This window comes from Saccopteryx bilineata, chromosome 5, assembly GCF_036850765.1.
Source record: "Saccopteryx bilineata isolate mSacBil1 chromosome 5, mSacBil1_pri_phased_curated, whole genome shotgun sequence".
Lineage (NCBI taxonomy): Eukaryota > Metazoa > Chordata > Mammalia > Chiroptera > Emballonuridae > Saccopteryx > Saccopteryx bilineata.
The window spans coordinates 103,083,903-103,105,186 of record NC_089494.1 but is presented as its reverse complement, the minus strand read 5'-3'; the positions used below and the strand labels follow the sequence as shown (position 1 = coordinate 103,105,186).

The 21,284-nt window shown below is 38.8% G+C and overlaps 1 protein-coding gene across 1 annotated transcript in view; it reads left to right on the top strand.

The window, feature by feature from the left end:
• The window catches only part of THSD7B (thrombospondin type 1 domain containing 7B), a 1,096,947-nt gene that overhangs the window by 576,907 nt on the left and 498,756 nt on the right, over window positions 1-21,284 (top strand). Inside the window, exon 10 of the mRNA XM_066232872.1 lies at window positions 7,641-7,756. Within this exon, the coding sequence (XP_066088969.1) occupies window positions 7,641-7,756 (116 nt within the window). The remainder of the gene's footprint in view (window positions 1-7,640; window positions 7,757-21,284) is intronic.

Here is a 21,284-nt window from a genome sequence, read left to right as displayed (position 1 = left end):
TACAGGAGTGACAAAGAGGCAATCATTATAAAATATTCCAGTGAGAGTCCAGATGGCAACAGAATAGGTGGCTAGATATTTCATTCATTTTTTTTTCCCAGGACTAAAATGGAATTATAACTAAATTTAAGAACAATACTCCTGAAAACTAAGTTAGGACTAAATGAAGCGTTTGTAACCAAGGATTCTCAGAAGAAGCCACATAGAGACTGGTAGGAAGGGCAGAGATGTTATAAGGGTTCCCTCCCCCCCCCCCCCGCCCTCAAGCTCCCAGGAATAAGCAGCCACTGGGAGGTTTTTGATTGAGAGGTATAGACCTAAGTCCCATGCCAGGCCACCCAGCCTAGAGCACCAGAGCCTAGAAGAGGCGCCCACATAGCACTTGTCAGTGAAAAGAGGCAAGTTTCCTGTCTACAGGAAAGAGGTAGGAGTTCTCAGAGATAGAGACACCCTCTTAAAAGACTGTTGGACAAATGATTTGTAAAATCTGTATTTTCTGGGGTTTTTTTCTCACTCTTATTGTTAAAGATGGCCACTGCCCATATGGGGCTGCTGATTAGTAAATTGGATCCATTAATACATTAAAAAAGATCATACATCATGATCACATGGGATTTATTCTGGGGAGGTAACACAGGTACAATATTCACAAATTAATAAATGTGATTTATCACATAAATAAAATGAAGGGGAAAAAATCACATATTACCAATAGGTACAGAAAATCATTTGATAATTTCCAGCATCCATTTATGATCAAACTCTTAGCAAAGTGGGAGTACAGGGAACATACCTGAACATAATAAAGGTCATATTTGGCAAACCAACAGCCAAGATCATAGTTCATGGCCAAAAATTTAAAGCAATCTACTTAAGATTAGGATAAGAAAGGGGTGTCCCTTTTCACCACTTTTACATAGTTCTGGATGTCCTAAGCATACCAATTAGAAAAAATAAAAAGAAATAAAAGGCATACAAATTGGAAAAGAATAAACTGTCAATTATTTGCTGATGACATGATACAATACTATACATAGGAAATCCTAAAGTCTCAGCCAAAAAAAACTAGTAAACCTGATAAATGAATTCAGCAAAATGGCAGAGTATAAAAATAATATTCAGAAACCAGTGGCATTTTTATACAGCAATAAACTGTTACAAAGAGAAATTAAGGAAACAATATCCTTCACTATTGCAACAAAAAAAATAAAATACCTAGGAATAAATTTAACCAGGGAGGTAAAATATTATACTAAAAAAAATTATAAGACATTGAAAAAAAGAAATTAAGAATGATACAAACAAGTGGAAGCATATACAGTATTCATGGATAGGAAAAATTAATGTCATTAAAATGTCTGTACTACCTAAAGCAATCTATAGATTCAATGCAACTTCACAAATCTAGAACAAATATTTGAAAAATTTATATGGAACCAAAGAAGAACCCAAATAGCCTCAGCAATCTTAAAAATGAAGAACAAATTGGGAGGTATCACATATCCTGATATCAAGCTATACTATAAGGCCATTGTAATCAAAACAGCCTTGTACCAACATACAAATAGGCATACAGATCAATGGAACAGAATAGAGAACCCAGAAATAAACCCACACCTTTATGGTCAATTAATATGTGACAAAAGAGGCAAGAGTATACAATGGAGTAAAAAAGTCTCTTTAAAAAATGGTGTTGGGAAAATTGGACAGGAACATGCAAAAAAAATGAAACTATACTACCAACTTACACCATTCACAAAAATAAACTCAAAATGGATAAAAGGCTTAAATGTAAGTTGTGAAACCATAAAAAAGCATAGAAGAACACATAGGCAGAAGACTCTCATATATCTCTTGTAGCAATATTTTTGCCAATATATTTCTTCAGGCAGGGGGAATAAAGGACAAAATAAAGAAATAGGACTATACCAAACTAAAAAGTTTTTAAACAGCAAAGTACACCATTAAGGGAATTAAAAGACAACTCACTCAATGCAAGAACATATTCTCTGGTAAATCAGATAAGGAGTTAGTAGCCAAAAGTTATAAAGAACTTCTAAAATTCAACACCAAGAAGGTATATAATTCAATTAAATATGAGCAAAGGACCTGAGTAGACACTTTTTCAAAGAGGGCACACAGATGACCAATAGGCATATGAAAAAATGTTCAATGTCACTAATAATTAGTAAAATACAAATTAAAACCACAATGAACTATTACCTCACACCTGCTAGAATGGCGTTCATCAACAGATCAACACAGAATAAGTGCTGGTGAGGGTGTGGAGAAAAGGGGAACCCTCCTGCACTGCTGGTGGGAATGCAGACTGGTGCAGCCACTGTGGAAAACAGTATGGAGATTCCTCCAAAAATTATAACTAGAACTGCCTTATTACCCAGATATCCAAATTCTAGGAATTTATCCTAAGAATCCCAAAACACTAATTCAAAAGAAGATATGCACCATGTTCATTGCAGCATTGTTTACAATAGCCAAGATCTGAAAACAGCCCAAGTGTCTGTCAGTGGATGAGTATGGTACATTTACTCAGTGGAATACTACATGGCCATGGAAAAGAAAGAATTCTTATCTTGTGTGACAGCATGAATGGACCTGGAGATTATTATGCTAACTGAAATAAGCCAGGCAGAGAAAGACAAATATCATATGATTTCACTCATATGTAGAATCTAATGAGCACAATAAACTGAGGAACAAAATAGAAACAGAGGCAGGGTCACAGGAAATAGATGAACAGCTCTCAAGGAGAAGGGGGAAGAGGGGATGGATCAAAGAAGGCAAAGGAATTAGTCAAAATCATATATATATATATATATATAGTATATATATACACACACACACACACACATACATACACACACACACACACACATATAACACATAGTACCAGAAAATAGAGTAGCAATAACCAGAGGGAACAGGAAGAGGCTGTAGGTAGGGGGAAGGAGGCAAACGGGGTGAAATAGGTGTAAAGAGACTTTGCATGGGGCATTGGGTAGCATGATGTGGTGTGTAAAGGGTATTATATTAACTGGGATACTTGTCAACACAATACATTAAAATTTTAAATTAAAAAAAATATATAGCCCTGGCTGGTTGGCTCAGTGGCAGTGGTAGAGTGTCAGCCTGGCATGCAGAAGCCCCGGGTTCAATTCCCGACCAGGGCACACAAGAGAAGCGCCCAACTGCTTCTCCACCCCTCCCCCTCTCCTTCCTCTCTGTCTCTCTCTTCCCCTCCCACAGCCAAGGCTCCATTGGAGCAAAGTTGGCCTGGGCACTGAGGATGGCTCCATTGTCTCTGCCTCAGGTGCTAGAATGGCTCTGTAGCAACAGAGCAACACCCCAGATGAGCAGAGCATCGCCCCCTGGTGGGTATGCCAGGTGGATCCTGGTCGGGCGCATGCGGGAGTCTGTCTGACTGCCTCCCCATTTCCAACTTCAGAAAAAATACACACACACACACACAAATATATATATAAATTATTCAAAGCTTCAAATAAACACTAATTGAAAATCCAGGAATATATATATGCTCCAGTGAAATACCTCATCCTTTTATTAAGAGCACTGCCAATGTAGGGTCAGAACATTACATGATAGTTGGAAGTATAAATTAAGACAAAGGTCAAGAGGTCATACTTTGTTTACTAACTAAAAAGTGAATCCATGTTGTCTTGAATTATAAGGCTTCCATTCTATTTTGGAAATGGCTGGATAAATTTGTCTAATATTCCCAGGAATTTGTCTTTAGTCTCTAAAGGAATGGAATACTAGTTAATCATTCACTTACTGTTACTAATATTTACAGTGCACTAAGATCTGGCATTTTAAAGATATAATATAAAATGGAATTCTGTCATCAAAGCATTTAAAGTTATTGTTTGTATTTTGCATATGCATGTGTTCATATTTGCACACACACAACAAAACAGCCATAGAAAAAATGTCTAAAGCCTGTTTCCAGTCAGTGACAATACAACAATACAGAAAACATTTCTATAGTTTTTAGAAAGAGAAGGCACATAAATTGCTAATAGTCAAAAAGAATATTTTTAGAAAGAGGAAATTCATAAAAATTGGAAATGTGATGATCCTTGGAGTAGCAAACAACATGTAAATATATAGAAAGGAAGAGGAAACTGAATACCTGAAGGGAAGGTCAACCTTATTGGCAGAAGAAATGAAAGAAAAGACAGTTTCATTGACAAGGGAATAGGCGGCTCCTATCAGACCAGAAATCACATTCCAGGAAAGCCCTCAGTTCATGGCCTCTGTAAAAGCAATATAACCTGAGCTTGATCTTTGTCATTGAGGGAATGATATTATTTCTCTCTTATGGACTTAGTGCAAGAACATAGAGACAAAGTGGGCCTTATTGTGGAGAGTTGGTGTTAGGCTCAGTGAGTATTTCTTGTGAGTGGGGCTGAAAAAGTGTAAATAAACTAGGCAATATCAGTTCCCTAAAAAGGTTAACACTCACTCCCAATTCAAGCAAACAAAGTTTCTCTCCAGAAAGTCTAAACCTAGCACCACTTATACTTCTATGCTCTTATGGGAATGTGTGAGTGAGTGAGCACGGGCTCGGGCTGGGCTCTTCCAACCCACTGAGCATGCGGGCAGTTGGCTTTACTCAAGTTGGACTTCCATTTCCAGCCATATACCCGGATAGGCTGCAGAAGCGTCAGAATAAATAGCAGTTCAATTTAATTTTAGTAGATTTCAGAGTATGAATAAAGGACTTGGAAATATTTTTAGTGGTTTTTGCTATTTTTACTAAAGTAGGACATAAATTTTCCTTACCAGAGTAGCTTGTTTAAATAACACTTCATCCTCATGAAGACACTTTAAGAACACTCTTTTTTCTTTTTATTGTTTTGGGAACTGCATTGATTTGATAGACAGGTTTTGTGAGTAACAATACCACTAATAATTGAGCAGTTCTTTTTCTGTGAGTGTATGTATTTTTCATCTTCATCAAAATTTGATTTGTTCCATAGTAGAACTAAAATAATACATTTAATTTGCTGATGGTGGAAAGCAATTGATCCCCAAACATTCCCTATTTCACTTAGAATCCTACATCCCAAATACAAACACTACTTAATAGTTGCCGTGGTTTTTCTCCACTCCCCCCTTTATTTTGACTGGGTAAGCCTTTGCATGGTTCACAGATCTTAACAACATTCAAGGAGATGTATTGTAATAACGAACAGGCTTCACCCAGCCCTGTTCCCATTGACCCCTCCCTTGCCACTGGCGCTGCTTTATTAGTTTATCTCTCTGCTGTGTCTTTTTGCCAATAAGGGCCAGAGCAAGTATGTATATACTTTTATCTGACCTCCCTTTCTGAGATTTGATTCCTAAAGCTACTTGATATATTTTTCACAAATCATTTATAAATCTCTCCACTTCTCAATTTAATATGTGCATTCATTGATTCCTCTCATGAATGCAATGAATCTAGCCCATTTATACCAACTCCTCCCCTGACTCTCCTCCGTGTTGACTTTATTTCTTATTTTTTATGTGGATCTCTGACCCCCTCCTTCATTAGATGAAGCCATCCAAGCCTATGCTTTTTCTTCTGCCCATTCCATCTCCTGTCCTTTGTCAACGTGTCTTCACCTATGGAGGCAAGAACAATATCGTGTACATTCTGTTCACAGCCAAATTCAGTCTCCCATGTTTTGCCTGTGTATTGTTTCTCAAGATTTAAGACTAATAACAGGTTTTTATTTTTATTTATTTATTTATTTATTATTATTTTTTTTTACAGAGACAGAGTCAGAGAGAGGGATAGACAGGGACAGACAGACAGGAATGGAGAGATGAGAAGCATCAATCACTAGTTTTTCGTTGCACATTCTGACACCTTAGTTGTTCATTGATTGTTTTCTCATATGTGCCTTGACCGCAGGCTTTCAGCAAACCGAGTAACCCCTTGCTCGAGCCAGCGACCTTGGGTCCAAGCTGGTGAGCTTTGCTCAAACCAGATGAGCCCATGCTCAAGCTGGCAACCTCGGGGTCTTGAACATGGGTCCTCAGCATCCCAGTCTGACGCTCTATCCACTGCGCCACTGCCTGGTCAGGCGGTTTTAATTTTTATAACTATGTAAATCAATGAGGTCTGACATCAGTCAGATCCTCCCTTCTTAGATGACCTATTCTCCTCCTCCTCCTCCTCCTCCTCCTCCTCCTCCTCTTCCTTCTCCTCTTCCTCCTCTTCCTCTTCCTCCCCCTTCTCCTTTTCCTCCTTCTTCTCCTCCTCCTCCTCCTTCTTCTTCTTCCCCAACCACTGTGTCTTCTCCTACTTTTTCTTAGTATTTGAAATTTGAACCATCTCTGCGCTTGCATATTCGTGATTTTATATACAGTTGGTGAACTTTTCATCTGAATCGTCATATTCTCATCAGCTCTTTTTTTTTTAAGCCATTATTTTTTGGTTAATATTATCTGCTACATTTTCTTTTCTCCCCTACTGGAAGACCTTTAGTTATATTTAAACTTGCTTGACCTGGTGCTTTCTCTATCATTTTTCTCAAGTTCTATGTCACCATGTGGCTTTGAATCCATTACTTACTATTTTAGCACCTCAGTTCACCATCTGAAAATGAAGATTCTAATGCCTTTCACTTTGTCATTAGGAATAAATGGAAGAATGAAGGCAATATATAACTCAGCATTGCATTTTTAATACCAAAGCTCACACTTTAGGTTTTATATGTACTGTATCTTTGTACTATATAAGAAACTTGTGGGAAACAATTTAAAATGCAAATGTATGTTATGTGGTGACTTTCTGTTTTTCTTTTTGGCATATTGCTATTTTAGAAGATAATAAATGTGGTGTTTAGCTCTGTGTACTTATAATAAAGAAAACAAAAACTTGTTTGCCATATTCTGAGACTTTAGTTCTTTAAGTGATATGAATCTATTGACTGTATTACTTTTCCTCCTAAGTATGAGCATTAAATGATTTTTCAACAAAATAACAGAATTGAAGTGTTTCTCTTATTGATGCTATAGTAGTTAGGATGTGTGATTTTTAGTCTGTCATATCTTCTTTACTCCAACTCATCAATCTACATGTTAATCTCTAAAGAGACACCTGACAAACATTTAACTATTGTAAAATTCTGTTAATAATCAAAGATGTATAATATATTTAAGAGGTCTTCAATTTTTCCCAATTTATCCATATATTGCCTTGTATTTTCTTTCCTCTTTCTTTTGGAGGATATCACTGATTTCAGAGATTACCCTGAATAAAACACTTTTAAAAAAGTATATGCTCATTCTGACAAAAAAAAATCAAATGGTGTTTGAATTGATGTTGATGAGGAGACATTTTTTTTTACTTTATCTTGATTTAGTTTCAGGGATCATTTCTTTCCTTGCCTAGTGAAAGGTATTATGGTGCCTGGGCCTAGATTGCTGAGGTCTCCTGCTCTGCATCCAGCTGTGAGTTTTTGGGAAAGTAGCTTCCCCTCCCTGGGTCTGTCTTCCTTCATCTATAAGAAGAGGACAGGGTGATGTTTTCTGTTTTGAAATCCTATTTTATATAAACTCACTGACTATCTGCAGCAGGCATTAATATGGTCTCTTCACATTGACAGATGTTCAGATTCTACTCGGCCCGAAACAGTACGCCCTTGTCTCCTCCCATGCAAGAAAGACTGTGTTGTGACCGCTTTCAGTGAGTGGACACCCTGCCCAAGGCTGTGCTGGTCTGGTGAGTAGATGCTGTTTTCTTAGTGCTTTGTTTCTTAACCACCTGATTCTGTTACCCGTTATTAAGTCAGAGCCTGTGGAATATGAGAACCTTTTTTTTTTTCTATCTGCATTCTACTCTAAGAACAAGGTTTGTAAATTTTATAAACGAAGTCTTGGATTTCCAGATCTATCAGAACTAGGCAGAGAAAACATATCTAGTTGTTATGGGCCATAATTTCACCAGCTTGCATTATAGGGGACTCATCTCCTATTAACCCTGCTGTGGCATTTTGAACCACGCATATATATACATCATCACCATCATAGCTTCTTTGTTGCTCCTGTTTGATTAGAGCCTGACTCCAATTATCTACATTAGCATATAGGACCGCACGCACTATGCTTATGTCACTGATTAATATAAACCTGTGTCAGAACAAGGGCAGATACTTTTAAAAGTGTTGAACAGGTACAGAAATTGGCAATATATGATTTATATTTCTTTTCTTTTAATGGTTGTGCTTTATACACCTGGGTGTATTTGAAGGACTGATCCAGGATATCTAATACCAAGTCCTAATAAACACACAGGAGCACTTTGGTAAAATGACACTTTCACTTCCATAATTGTCACAGTTCCCTGGTGAGCCAGTCTGTGTGGAGATATAAATACTCTTAGCCTCAAAGTAGCATTTAAGCCTAAGACCAGGTGGTTTTTGTTTGTTTTGTTTTTGTTTTTTTTTTTGTGACAGAGACAGAGACAGAGAGAGGGACAGACAGACAGGAAGGGAGAGAGTTGAGAAACATCAATTCTTTATTGTGGCTCCTTAGTTGTTCATTGATTGCTTTCTCATATGTGCCTTGACTGGGAGGCTACAGCAGACCAAGTGATCCCTTGCTTGAGCCAGCAACCTTGGGCTCAAGCTGGTGAGCCTTGCTCAAACCAGATGAGCCCATACTCAAGCTGGCAACCTTGGAGTCTCGAACCTGGGTCCTCCACATCCCAGTCCAATGCTCTATCCACTGCACCACCGCCTGATCAGGCAAGACCAGGTGTTAATAATTAAATTCCCATTCCTTGGTCTCACACCTTAACTTTGATCCTGTAGCTCCTACCATTGTCACTATAAGAACAGGCACATCCAGGACAAGGAAGGATGGAGAAAATATTAACCTCAGTGCCCAGAGTAAGTTGAGTCGCATCTGCACATCCCTGGCCTCCTCTGGATAGTCATGTCCTCTCAGTCAGGACAGACCCCTCCCTGTTGTGGCACTTCCCTCCTGGAGGGAGGGAGAAGGGAGTGTGCTGCTCTGCAAAGGGAGAATCCACCTCAGACACTGAGGTCACTAACACCTTCCTTTGAAAAATTCAGCCCTATGAATCTGGGATCCTCTAAATGTACCATGACTGTCCCACATCCTCGTGAGAGTGACCAGACAGTATGACCAGCACTGACACAGATCCGACTGCCATTTCAAAGCACCTCTCAGTGATGGACACAGGAATAGTGACAGCTGTTGAAGATGATGACCATCTGTGCCTGTTTGCAGTGGTGGATCACTGTACCACGTTCTTACATGGTGCTATCTCCTTCTGGTGTTCCTCTGTCACAGCATTCAGAAGGCAGTGCCTAATGAATTTTGCTTATGGCTAGAATCAGAAATAAATATATTAAATTCAAAAAGGATTTGAAATATTAATCTGATCTTTCAAGGGGTAAAAACAACAACCGCTTTTTGAAATTCTTCAAAACTTATTTGGGAGAATAAGTTTATAGTTGTGAGTAAGTTCTGAATGAAGTTCTGAAGTAAGTGGACTGCATGAACAGGGTTTGTTCAGAGTAGTCAGGGTAATGTCACTTCCAGACAGAGTGGCACGGACAACTACGATCTATATTTTGAACTGTTTAAAAAGCAGCAGCTAGGAAACTGGTAATGAACTTGAAAATCATTCCAGCTCTTAAAGATAAATATTGGAAAACTTCAAGAAAATAATCTGTAATAAAGGAAATGTATTGAGGTTCAGCTATTTTTAGTTTCTTCCCCATGAAATATTAGAATAATTTCTCTGTTAAATGGCTATAAGAAAAGAAAAAAATTGAGTTAAAAAAGAATACCCTCCAAGCAGCCAGATATCGGTGGTGGGGCTGTCAATGTCCCCTGACACTGAGGAGGTGGATTAGTTTTGTTGAGCCAGACCACCCTGTGCCCAGGGATTACTTCAGCTACTAATTGCTATTACGTGTATTCTACATTCAAGAAAACTCTTCCTGCTGCCTCAGGGTCTCCCTTAGCACTGGCTAAGGGTGGAGGCATCATAGGCATGTGAAATAACTGCTCTTCCAGTAATTTGAACTTTTACTCCAATTTCAAGAAATTCACTTAGTTATTTAAATGTTGGCATTGAAAGGAAAATAGTTCTAAGCCTATGTAGTCTCTTTCCCTCCAATTTCTCAAGCCTAGATAATTCTTTCACAGCCTGGCAGCCAGAGGACCTGGAGGAGCAGAGATTCAATTTTCAGATTTCTCTTAGCTTTCCTCTTCAATTCTATTTGCTCTCATGTTCAGTTTATATCTTGGACCAGTACAGGGTGGGCAAAAGGGTTTACAGTTGTGAGTAAGTGAAACAGAGTTTACTCCTGCATTATTATTTATTCTTGTATGATATATTTTCCATATGAACAACGTAGACCTATTTTCCCCACCCCTGAGTATTATTAGGTAACCGTGTGCTATTTGTGGGGAGGGGGCCTATGAGAGGAAGGAGATTATTGACGGAAATGGAAACTCTAAACTCATGGTTCTCAATCTTTATTGCCTCTGAATCACTTGGAAGCATTATTAAAATGCATATATTCAGCTCCATGGCCAGAAATAATTCTGATTCAGTAATTATGGGATGTTGCTTAAAGGTTTGATTTGTAAGAAGCTGCTGCTAACTGGTGATGCATTCACCCCCTTATGATAAAAAAGACAATAGATACATGAGCAAACATGTATCTGGATATCTGCTTGAACTCTGGATATACAGTTGCTTTTTCAGACTCTCAAGTGCATTATGTTATTTACAACTCAAATGCTGCAGAGTTGTTGGCTAAGAACATAGATGATGGAGCCAGATGGACAGTGTTGCAGTCCAAAGGTTGCTCTGTGACAGTGGATACATTTCATAATCTTTCTCTGCCTCAGTTTCATCATCTCTAAACACCTAAATATGAGGAAAGTCATTTGAACAATACCTTTTATGGAGTAGGTACTGGGCAAGCATTTCTATAGTTCTAAGCCTTTACACCTGCTATGTGTGAAGCTGGCACTGTGTTTGGCTGCGCCTCCTTCCTGAGCCCTCAGTTGATGCATCCCAGGGACCTACTGTAACAGTCCTTCCTCAGGAATGCTTCTCTCATCTTCTTCATCCACCTCAATGCCTAAAATGTCCCCCAGCATCCCTCATGTCCCCTTCATGATGTTCCCTTACTTGTCTTTCCTTGTTAACATTGCCCTTGCTGATTGTAAGTCTATGAATGTGGGGACCAATTGTGTTGTCCTTACTGCTGGATCCCACCAGAATATGGGGCATAGTTGTTACTCCATAAATATTTTTTTGAATGGACAGATATCCTTTAAAGAGAGAGAAAGGTGCGGCTTTGAATCCAGGAACTAGATTTTCCGTTCTAGAGAGTGTTCTTCAAAAGATACTTTGGGAAATAGTATCCGAATCAGTACTTACCAACTTTAAATGCTATACAAGTCCCCTAGGGATCTTATTAAAATATAATCGAAGTCAATAGAGCTGGACAGGTTCTGGAATTGTATCTTTTGACAAGCTCCCAACCTGTACATAGCTTAGAAAACCCCTGGTGTGTGTGTGTGTTGGGGGAGTTCAGTGGAAATTTCTGAGCAAAGCAATAACATGGTCCAGGTTGTGAAGTAAGAATCATAGATTAGAGACAGACCAGCAGGTAGAGACATATGTGTGGTAGGGTGTGGGGTAAAAAAAAAAAGTGGTTCAACCTAAATTGAGAGATCAAGAGAAGAATGGACCTGAGCAGGTAACAACCTCTACTAATGAGAATGAATGGACTCCTTTTTTTTTTTTTTTTTTAAATACCTGTGCTTTTAGATTGGTTCATCAATATTAAGAAGAGTTTACCCGTCTCATAACAAATGTTGGAGAGGCTGTGGAGAAAAAGGAACCCTCATACACTGTTGGTGGGAATGTAAAGTAGTACAACCATTATGGAGGAAAGTATGGTTGTTCCTCAAAAAACTGAAAATAGAACTACCTTATTACCCAGCAATCCCTCTACTGGGTATATACCCCCAAACCTCAGAATCATTGATACGTAAAGACACATGTAGCCCCATGTTCATTGCAGCACTGTTCACAGTGTCCAAGACATGGAAACAACCAAAAAGCCCTCAATAGAAGACTGGATAAAGAAGATGTGGCACATATACACTATGGAATACTACTCAGCCATAAGAAATGATGACATCAGATCATTTACAGCAAAATGGTGGGATCTTGATAACATTATACAGAGTGAAATAAGTAAATCAGAAAAAAAACAAGAACTACATGATTCCATACATTGGTGGAACATAAAAATGAGACTAAGAGACATGGACAAGAGAGCGGTGGTTACCAGGGGTGGGGGGAGGGAGGACGCGGGAGGGAGGGAGGGAGAGAGTTAGGGGGAGGGGGAGGGGCACAGAGAAAACTAGATAGAGGGTGATGGAGGACAATCTGACTCTGGGTGAGGGGTATGCAACATAATTTAATGACAAGATAACCTAGACATGTTTTCTTTGAATATATGTACCCTTAATTATTAATGTCATCCCATTAACATTAATAAAAATTTATTAAAAAAAAAAAAAAGAAGAGTTTACATCCATGGTTCCCAAACTTGACTGCATTGCGGAATCACCTGGAGATCTTTAAAATACACCAAGATATTATGATTTAATAGCTTTGGTTTGACCAGGGAATCACTGGATCATATGAATCCCAAACTTAATCTACTTCAAACCTATCAAAAGACCAAGCTAGGTCTAGTGGGGAAGAGCACCCCAAGAGTAGGGATTAATGCTTTAGCAGTGGATAACGTGTCAGATTTCATTTGGTCCTGGTTGGATTCATGAGCTAAATCTTTATAAATTAAAAGTATTCTCAAGCCATGAACACTCTCTAGCTAATAGCCTGCCACATTTCCTGTCTTTTTACTCCTTCTCATCTGAGCCTGTTCTTGAAAGATTAATGGTAGCCCCACATTCTTTTAAGTTAACCAGATATTTATCATGCTGTGGTCCTGTTGTGGTCTCTTCATTTTTAAGTCCCAGTAATAAATTAGCCACATAATCAAGAACTATTCTTTGGTACTTTTTTATTTATTTTTTGCTATTTTTTCCTATTCTGCCATTACACTATGAAGCAAGCACCTGCCTGAAGTATCAAATGTTATTTACTTAATAGTAACAATTGTTTGTTAATTTAGATGTGTTGAGATCCATGAAGTTTTTTCAGTACGTAGATGGTCAAGCTTTACCTCAGCCATGTTAGTCAGAATCTTTTTATGTTCAAGAGAGTTTGCAGTGTTAAAACTCTACAGGGTTCTAGTCAAGTTGGCAGGCATAAGTAAATGCAGTACATGGATCCTCCTGTAACATCAAATTTACAATTAAACTAAAAACAATCATTATTGAGAACTGCCTAAAATCAGCTAAACAGAAGTCTGAGAACTAAGGATATAAAGAAGAAGCCACATGGAGACTGATAGGAGCGGTGGAGATGCCAAATGAACTGGACCCACACCCACATGTGGCAGATAAAAATCAGGAAGAATATCTCAGCTGTGGAGGTTTCCTCTGATGAGCAAGGGCCTCCATATCAGGACTCCATCCCAGGATTGCAGTGTCAGGAAGAGGAGTCCCCATAACTTCTATCTGTAAAAACTAGCAGGAATTGGGGTTGAATGAAATAAAGGGCTCCTGGAGTCCTGGGTATTCTCTTAAAGGGTCTTTACATGGACTAATTTACTCTGAGATCCAGCAATGGGACATCAGCTTAAGAGGCACCGGGGAGATAAAGGGTGGAACTGAACTTTCCAGCATCAGGGCGAGAGCTGGGGGCAGCTTTCTCCCAGACAGAAATGCTGGCAGAGGCCATTCATTTTTTTTGCTGAGCCATCTCCCCACAGAGTCAGCAGGAAGGCTCCATATCTGATTCTCCATAAATCTGACTAACACTATTCACCCAGACTTGATGATTCTCTGAGACCCATCACCACCCAACCTGAATGCCCACCCAAGCCATTTCTGGTAGTTTTTCCATACAAATGTAGGTCTTGGCTCATTCTTCAGAATTTATCTCTCAAATAAGCAGCATTTGGCCTTGAAGTGACCCATACCTCTTGCTAAGTGGTCCTAGAACTGACACTAGCAGTAGCCTTAATTCATAGATTGGCCTCTTCTGGGTACCTCCAGGCCAAGAACAAGTAGAAGCCATCTCCACATTACTTTGTAGCTCATGCCAGGTGACCCCAGGAAGGGTACAGGTGGCAGATGATCTTGGCTTGCACCTCATGGAAGATCCCAGAGCCAGTTTTCCTGGTGGACAGCTTCAGACCATATTAAAGCACCACCCAACCACCTTCATAACTGACACTCTCAAGGGACCGTCAGCAGGCACCAGAGCTCTGCTGAAGTGAGTCCTGCTCTGGGGTCAGCCACTGCACAGCTGATTCTCCATGGTGGTCATGGTCAGTCCCTGCAGCTGAGGGTAAATCCCTCCCAATGAAGCAGCAACAACGATTAAGCCTCAACTACAACAGAAGGGTGTATACAGTCCACCCAGATGTGTGCCTAGTGTACCCCGCTCAGTGATTAGGCAGGCTGTACCACTGGAACCTACAGAAGACCTGCTATATAACACCATCCTACCAAGCCGGAGAGATGTAGCAGAGCTCTATCTTATACATAGAAACACACACAGGGTGGCTTCCAAAATGAGGAGACAAAAACATGTCCCGAATGAAAGAACAGAACAAAACTCCAGAAAATGATCTAAACAAAATGGAAATAAGCAATTTAGCAGACGCAGAGTCCAGTACAGTGGTTATAAGGCGGCTCAAAGAACTGAGGGGAAGAGTAGATGAAGTTAGTGAGTACTAAACAAAGAGATAAGAAACATAAATACAGATTTAGAAAATACAAAAAAAAACAGTCAAAATTAAGCATACATTAACTGAAATTAAGAATACATTTCAGTGAAGCAGCAGTAGAGTAGATGAAGCAGAAGAACAAATCAGAGATGTGAAAGACAAGGAAGCAGAACACATCCAGTTAGAAAAGAAAAAAGAAAAGAAATCTGAAAAAATGAGGTTAGTATAAGGAACCTATGGGACAAATTCAAGCTTACCAATCAATATTCACATCATGGGGGTGCTGGAAGAAGAGATATAGCAATGGATTGCAAACCTATGCAAAAAAATAATGATGGAAAACTTTCCTAACCTGGTGAAGGAAATAAGCAGTGAAGTGCAAGAAGCACAGAGCATTCCAAACAAGATGAGCCCAAAGAGGGTCACACCAAGACAATCACAATTAAAATGCCGAAGGTTAAATACAAAGAGAGAATCTTAAAAGCAGCAAGAGAAAAGCAGTTAGTTACCTATAAGGAAGCTCTCATAAGATTGTCAGCTGATTTCTCAACAGAAATTTTGCAGGTCAGAGTGATTAGCAAGAAATAATCAAAGTGATGAAAAGCAAGGACCTACCGCCGAGATTACTCTACCCAGTAAGGCTATCATTTAGAATCAAAGGGCAGATAAAGAGCTTCCCAAACAAGGAAAAGCTAAAAGAGTTTATCACCATCAAACCAATATTATAAAAAGTGTAAAGGGTCTTCTTTTAGAAGAGGAAAACAAAAGATCAAAATAATTATAAAATGGCAATAAATACATATCTATCAACAATTACTTTTAATGTTAATAGATTAAATGCTCCAATCAAAAATCATATGGAGGTTGAGTAGACAATACAAGTCATTTTCATATGCTGTATACAAGACTTAATTCAGGCCCTGGTCAGTGGGCTCAGTGGTAGAATGTTGGCCTGGGTTGTGGATGTCTCGGGTTCAATTCCTGGTCAGGGCACATGAGAGAAGTGACCATCTACTTCTCCATCCCTCCCCCTCGTCCTTCTCTCTCTCTCTATCTCTCTCTCTCTTCTCCTCCCACAGCCATGGCTCGGTTGGAGGGAGTTGTCCCTGGGCACTTGAATGGCTCCATGGCCTCGCCTCAGATGTTTATATAAAATAGCTTGGTTGCTGAGCTTGCCAAGTGGATCACATTTGAGGTTCTTGTGGGAGTCCGTCTCTCTGCCTACTAGCTTCTTACTTAAGGGAAAAAAAAGACTTCAGATTGAAAGGCACATACAGACTGAAAGTAAAGGGATAGAAAAGATATTTCATAAAAATGGTAGCAAATAAACAAAAACCTGGCAATCCTTATACTAGACATAATAGACTTTTTTTTTCTACTGATCTGATTTTAGAGAGATAAATATATTGATTTGTTTTTCTACTTAATTATAGATTTATTGGTTAATGCTCATATGCATCCTGACCAGTGATCAAACTCACAATCTTGGTTTATAGGAATAATGATCTAACCAATGGAGTTATCCAGCCAGGGCTAAGACATAATAGACTTTAAAACAAAAGCTATGGCCCTGGCCAGTTGGCTCAGTGGTAGAGTGTTGGCCTGGCATGCAAGGGGTCCCGGGTTTGATTCCCAGCCGGGGCACACAGGAGAAGTACCCATCTGCTTCTCCACCCCTCCCCCTCTCCTTCCTCTCTCTCTCTCTCTCTTCCCCTCCCGCAGCCAAGGCTCCATTGGAGCAAAGATGGCCTGGGCGCTGGGGATGGCTCCTTGGCCTCTGCCCCAGGCGCTAGAGTGGCTCTGGTCACAGCAGAGCGACACCCCAGATGGGCAGAGCATCGCCCCCTGGTGGGCATGCCAGGTGGATCCCGGTCGGGCACATGCGGGAGTCTGTCTGACTGTCTCTCCCCATTTCCAGCTTCGGAAAAATACAAAAAAATAAATTAAAACAAAACAAAACAAAACCAAAAGCTATATAACAAGAGACAAAGAAGAACACATCAATTCCACTTTAGGGTATTCAAAGAAACCCAAAACACTGAATCTAAAAGACATATATATCCATATGTTCATTGCAGCATTATTAACAATAGCCAAGATATGGAAACAATCTAAGTGTCTATGAATAGATAAATGGATAAAGCAATGGTGGATATATACATGGAATATGACTCAACCATAAAAAGAGAATGAAATATTGCCATTTGCAATCACATGGATAAACCTGGAGGGTATTGTGCTGAGTGAAATAAGTCAGACAAGAGGAAGATAAATGCCATATGCTTTCACTGATATGTGGAAACTAAAAAACAAAATAAACAAAAAACAAGAACAGAAACAGACTCAAAGATACAGAAAACATTTTGACAGTTGCCAGATGGGAAGGGAATTAAGGAAGTTGGGTGAGAAATTTAAAGGGATTAAGAAGCACAAATTGGTAGTTTCCAAACAGTCATGAGATATAAAATACAGTATAGGGAATAGAGTAGATAATATTATAATAACTATGTATGCTGTCAGGTGAGTAGGCACCAGATGTATCAGGATAACCACTTAGTAAATTATAGAATGCATAATCACTGGTTTGTACACCTAAAACTAATATAATAGTGTTTGTCAACAGTAATTAAAAAATAAAAATATATTTAAAGTGAAAAAAGTAAAATTAAAAAAACAACTACCTATAAGTGGCTCTTATAAGGGGGCAAGAACGGTAAACACTTATTTAGTGCTTTATAGTTTACACTGTGTCTTTGCATACATTTTAACCTAAGAGATCAATAATAATTTTGTGCCTGGATAGTATTGGAAATTAATTATCTTGGCCTCTGCTTTTACTACCACTGCATCTGATTTAAAGTCACAGATGAGTGCTGATTTTCCAAGATTTCACTCAGTCTGACTTTAAAGGGATTCATTGTATATTTTTGATATTCATTAATATAAAGTTTAGACATATATGCAAATTAATACATTGTTAATATAAAATATTAATGATTAATAGAATGTACTCTTGTGTAGCCATTACCAAGTAAAAATAATCATCAAATCATGGACACTCATGTTTTGTCCATGATTACTACCATTATTCCCCCTTCCAGTGGACTATTCTGAAATAATTCTCAGATGTATATACTGCTACCATGGAAAGGGAAAAGAGTCCATTAGACTGGAAGATAAAATGTGGTATAGTTGTAATAGCTCTTTTTACAAACTTTCTAGAAACCATGGAGCTAATGAGGAATTCCTGTCAAGTCAATCTTAACAGTTAAAGGGTGTAGGAGCTCTTGTACCTTTCATCCCTAAGGGAGATGCAGTGTCCTGGTAACAGGAAGGCCAAAGGCAAACTGCTGCTGGGAATTGATAAGAAACCTCCTTTGGTATTATACCCTTTGCTCCAGTGTCAAAGCTCCTGGATTTATCTCTTGAGTTTTCAACATCAAATAGACAGATTGAGTCAAAGGCAGGTTTACAGTTGTGAGTACATGAAACAGTTTATTCTTATATTACTATTTATTAATTCTATTGTTTTCCATATGAACAAGTGTAAACTACTTTGTCCCACCCTGTAGTAATGTTTTTTCAGTTCCTGAGTCTAGTGGTGAAGAGCATGGGTTCTCAAGTTAGACTTCCTTGGTTCAGACTCCTTTTTTTGTCATACAAGACAATTTAGACTCCTGTTAAACTTGCTATGCTTCAATTTCCTCCCTTCCAAAATGAGTTAATATTAGCACCTACTTCACAAAGTGGTTATGAAGATTGAGAATGAAACACATCTATGAATGTCATTTTGATGAAGTTACAGCATTAATGGGCTATTTGGTGGATGCAAGTTGATTAGGGAAAAAGATATTGGTCATTTAGAATTTTAAATAGGTCAGACATAGCCTTTTTTGGACTTGAGAATTCCTCCTACTCACAGGCATACTATCATCATCTTTTCTCTTTACTTTTTGCTTTTAGGCACATATGATAACTTCTTCCTCCCTACAGACTCGTCTGTACTATTGTCTCTTCGGAAAGTGGAGGAAGAAGTACTAATTTACTCCCAAATAATGCAGAGTCTACTACTGTGCTCGAGTAATCAGAAGTTTGGGCCTATAACATCTGCCCTCAAAATAGTGTTGAAGAGAATATAATAATCTAATGACTTTCCTTCAGAAAGTGACTTAACCTGAGTCTCAGTTACAAACTCTGTAAATTTTGGATGTTATCTATTCCTTGTTCTTTGAAAAATGAAAAAGATACGTAGTTTACATCTATGTCTCAAGCCCAAGCCCCATTATACAATGTGTAATTGCCTTTATTTTACAAGCTCCACGGTAAGTGACATGCATCCTTTAGTTTATAATGTAAAGCCCATAGGTCATTACATATTCCTAATACTAAGTAAATATTCCTGAAAATTTAGTAAAAGGAATAAAAAATAATTTGAACTCATAAGAGATTACATTGCTCACCATACCCCTGCCAAACTGAGAAGTTCCGCTAATAAAATTCATAAAAGACACATTCTTAATTCATAGCTGAAAAGGAGAAACAGATAAGTCTTTAAATTTCTTTTAATTTTTTCCTTTCATTTTTTTCCTTCTGATTATCTCTACTAAAACCCTGTAGGAATTGGATTTGATTTGGCATAAAATAAAATTTGCCCCCCCCAAAATAAAAGAAAACATTTTATATTATTAGAATTCCATGACCACATCCACGTATGGAGGAACACCACTGAAAACAAGAACTGCATCTCAGAGGTTAAAACTCTGATTGGCATTACTGTATTTCTTCACTGCAAATATCAGTACAAACGTAGCTGATCAGACAGCATTCTCAGTTCACACACTTCCTCCTATTTCCTTCCTTCTGGGCCAGAGATTGATATATGTTTACAAGGACCTGGAGTTCACAGTATAATAAGCTTGGATTTTTCTTGACTTCCTACAATGGCCTTAGGAGAAGTAGGTCTAACTGTACATCACTTAGCAGGTGAGGACCACCCAGCTCAACAATATAAAATAACTAATCCGAAGTAACCAGCCTGTTAAAGCAAAGCCACAGCTTGGATCCAGATTTTGCTGACTCCATGGCCCACTTCTTTTCATCCCACAACACGTTATTTCTCATATTTATAGGCAAAGCTCATCTTGTTTGTTTATGACTAATTCAAGAATCTGCAGCCTGACCAGGCAGTGGCGCAGTGGATAGAGTATCGACCTGGGATGAGGAAGATCTAGGTTTGAGACCCTGAGGTTGCCAGCTTGAGCATGGGCTCATCTGGTTTGTGCACAACTCACCAGCTTGGACCCAAGGTCGCTGACTTGAGCAAGAGGTCACACAGTCTGCTGTAGCCCCCGTGATCAAGGCACATAAGAGAAAGCAATCAATGAACAACTAAAGTGCCACAATGAAAAACTGATGATTGATGCTTCTCATCTCTCTGTGTTCCTGTCTGTCTGTCCCTATCTATCCCTCTCTCTGACTCTTGCTCTGTCTCTGTTAAAAAAAAGAATCTGCAGCTGGGTACAGCAAGGGAATATATATAGTCAATCTATTGTATTAACTTTATACAGTGCCAGATGGTTACTAGACTTAGTGCAGTTTTACTTTGTAAAGTATATAAATGTTGAAGCACTATGTTGTATACCTGAAACTAATAAAATATTGCATGTGATCTATAATTTTAAAATAAATTCATTAACTTTAAAAACCAGATTTGAAGATGGTGCTGTCAATCCTGTAACATAGGCTCTGCACTTACAGATCGGCCCCACACTCCCTTCATGTGTGCTATCTCATTGCCTGTCAGGACGGACTGATGACACAGGAACACCTGTCTCATCAGTCCTGCAGTGTATGTGAGGATCTTCAAGGGAAGCATTCCTGATCACCTGGTTCAATAGAAGCAAAGACCAGGTCAAGATACCTGGTTCAAATTAAACTTGCTACATTGCCTTGCTTGGTGAGACTGTACCATAATACAGAAAACAAAGCTAGACAAGTTCAGACTCTTATCAGTAATTGGCTATAGCTTCAACATGGCTTGGCTTCATAACACTGCTTCTTTCTACCAAATTAATAATAGCTATAACTTACTGATATGCATTATCTTATTTAACCCCAACCCATTATGAAAAGAATTATTATAACCCCATGTTATGTATGAGGACATAGAGGCTTAGTATAAGGCCTACGATAGCAAAGCTAATAAATGGCAAAACCACATGAAATCCTAGATTTTATTATTATTATTATTGCTATTATTATTATTAAGTGAGAGGCAGGAAAGCAGAGAGACAGGCTCCCAAATGCGCCTTGACCGGGATCCACCCAGCAAGCCCCCTATGTGGTGATGCTCTGCCCATCTGGGGCTGTCGCTCCATTGCTTGA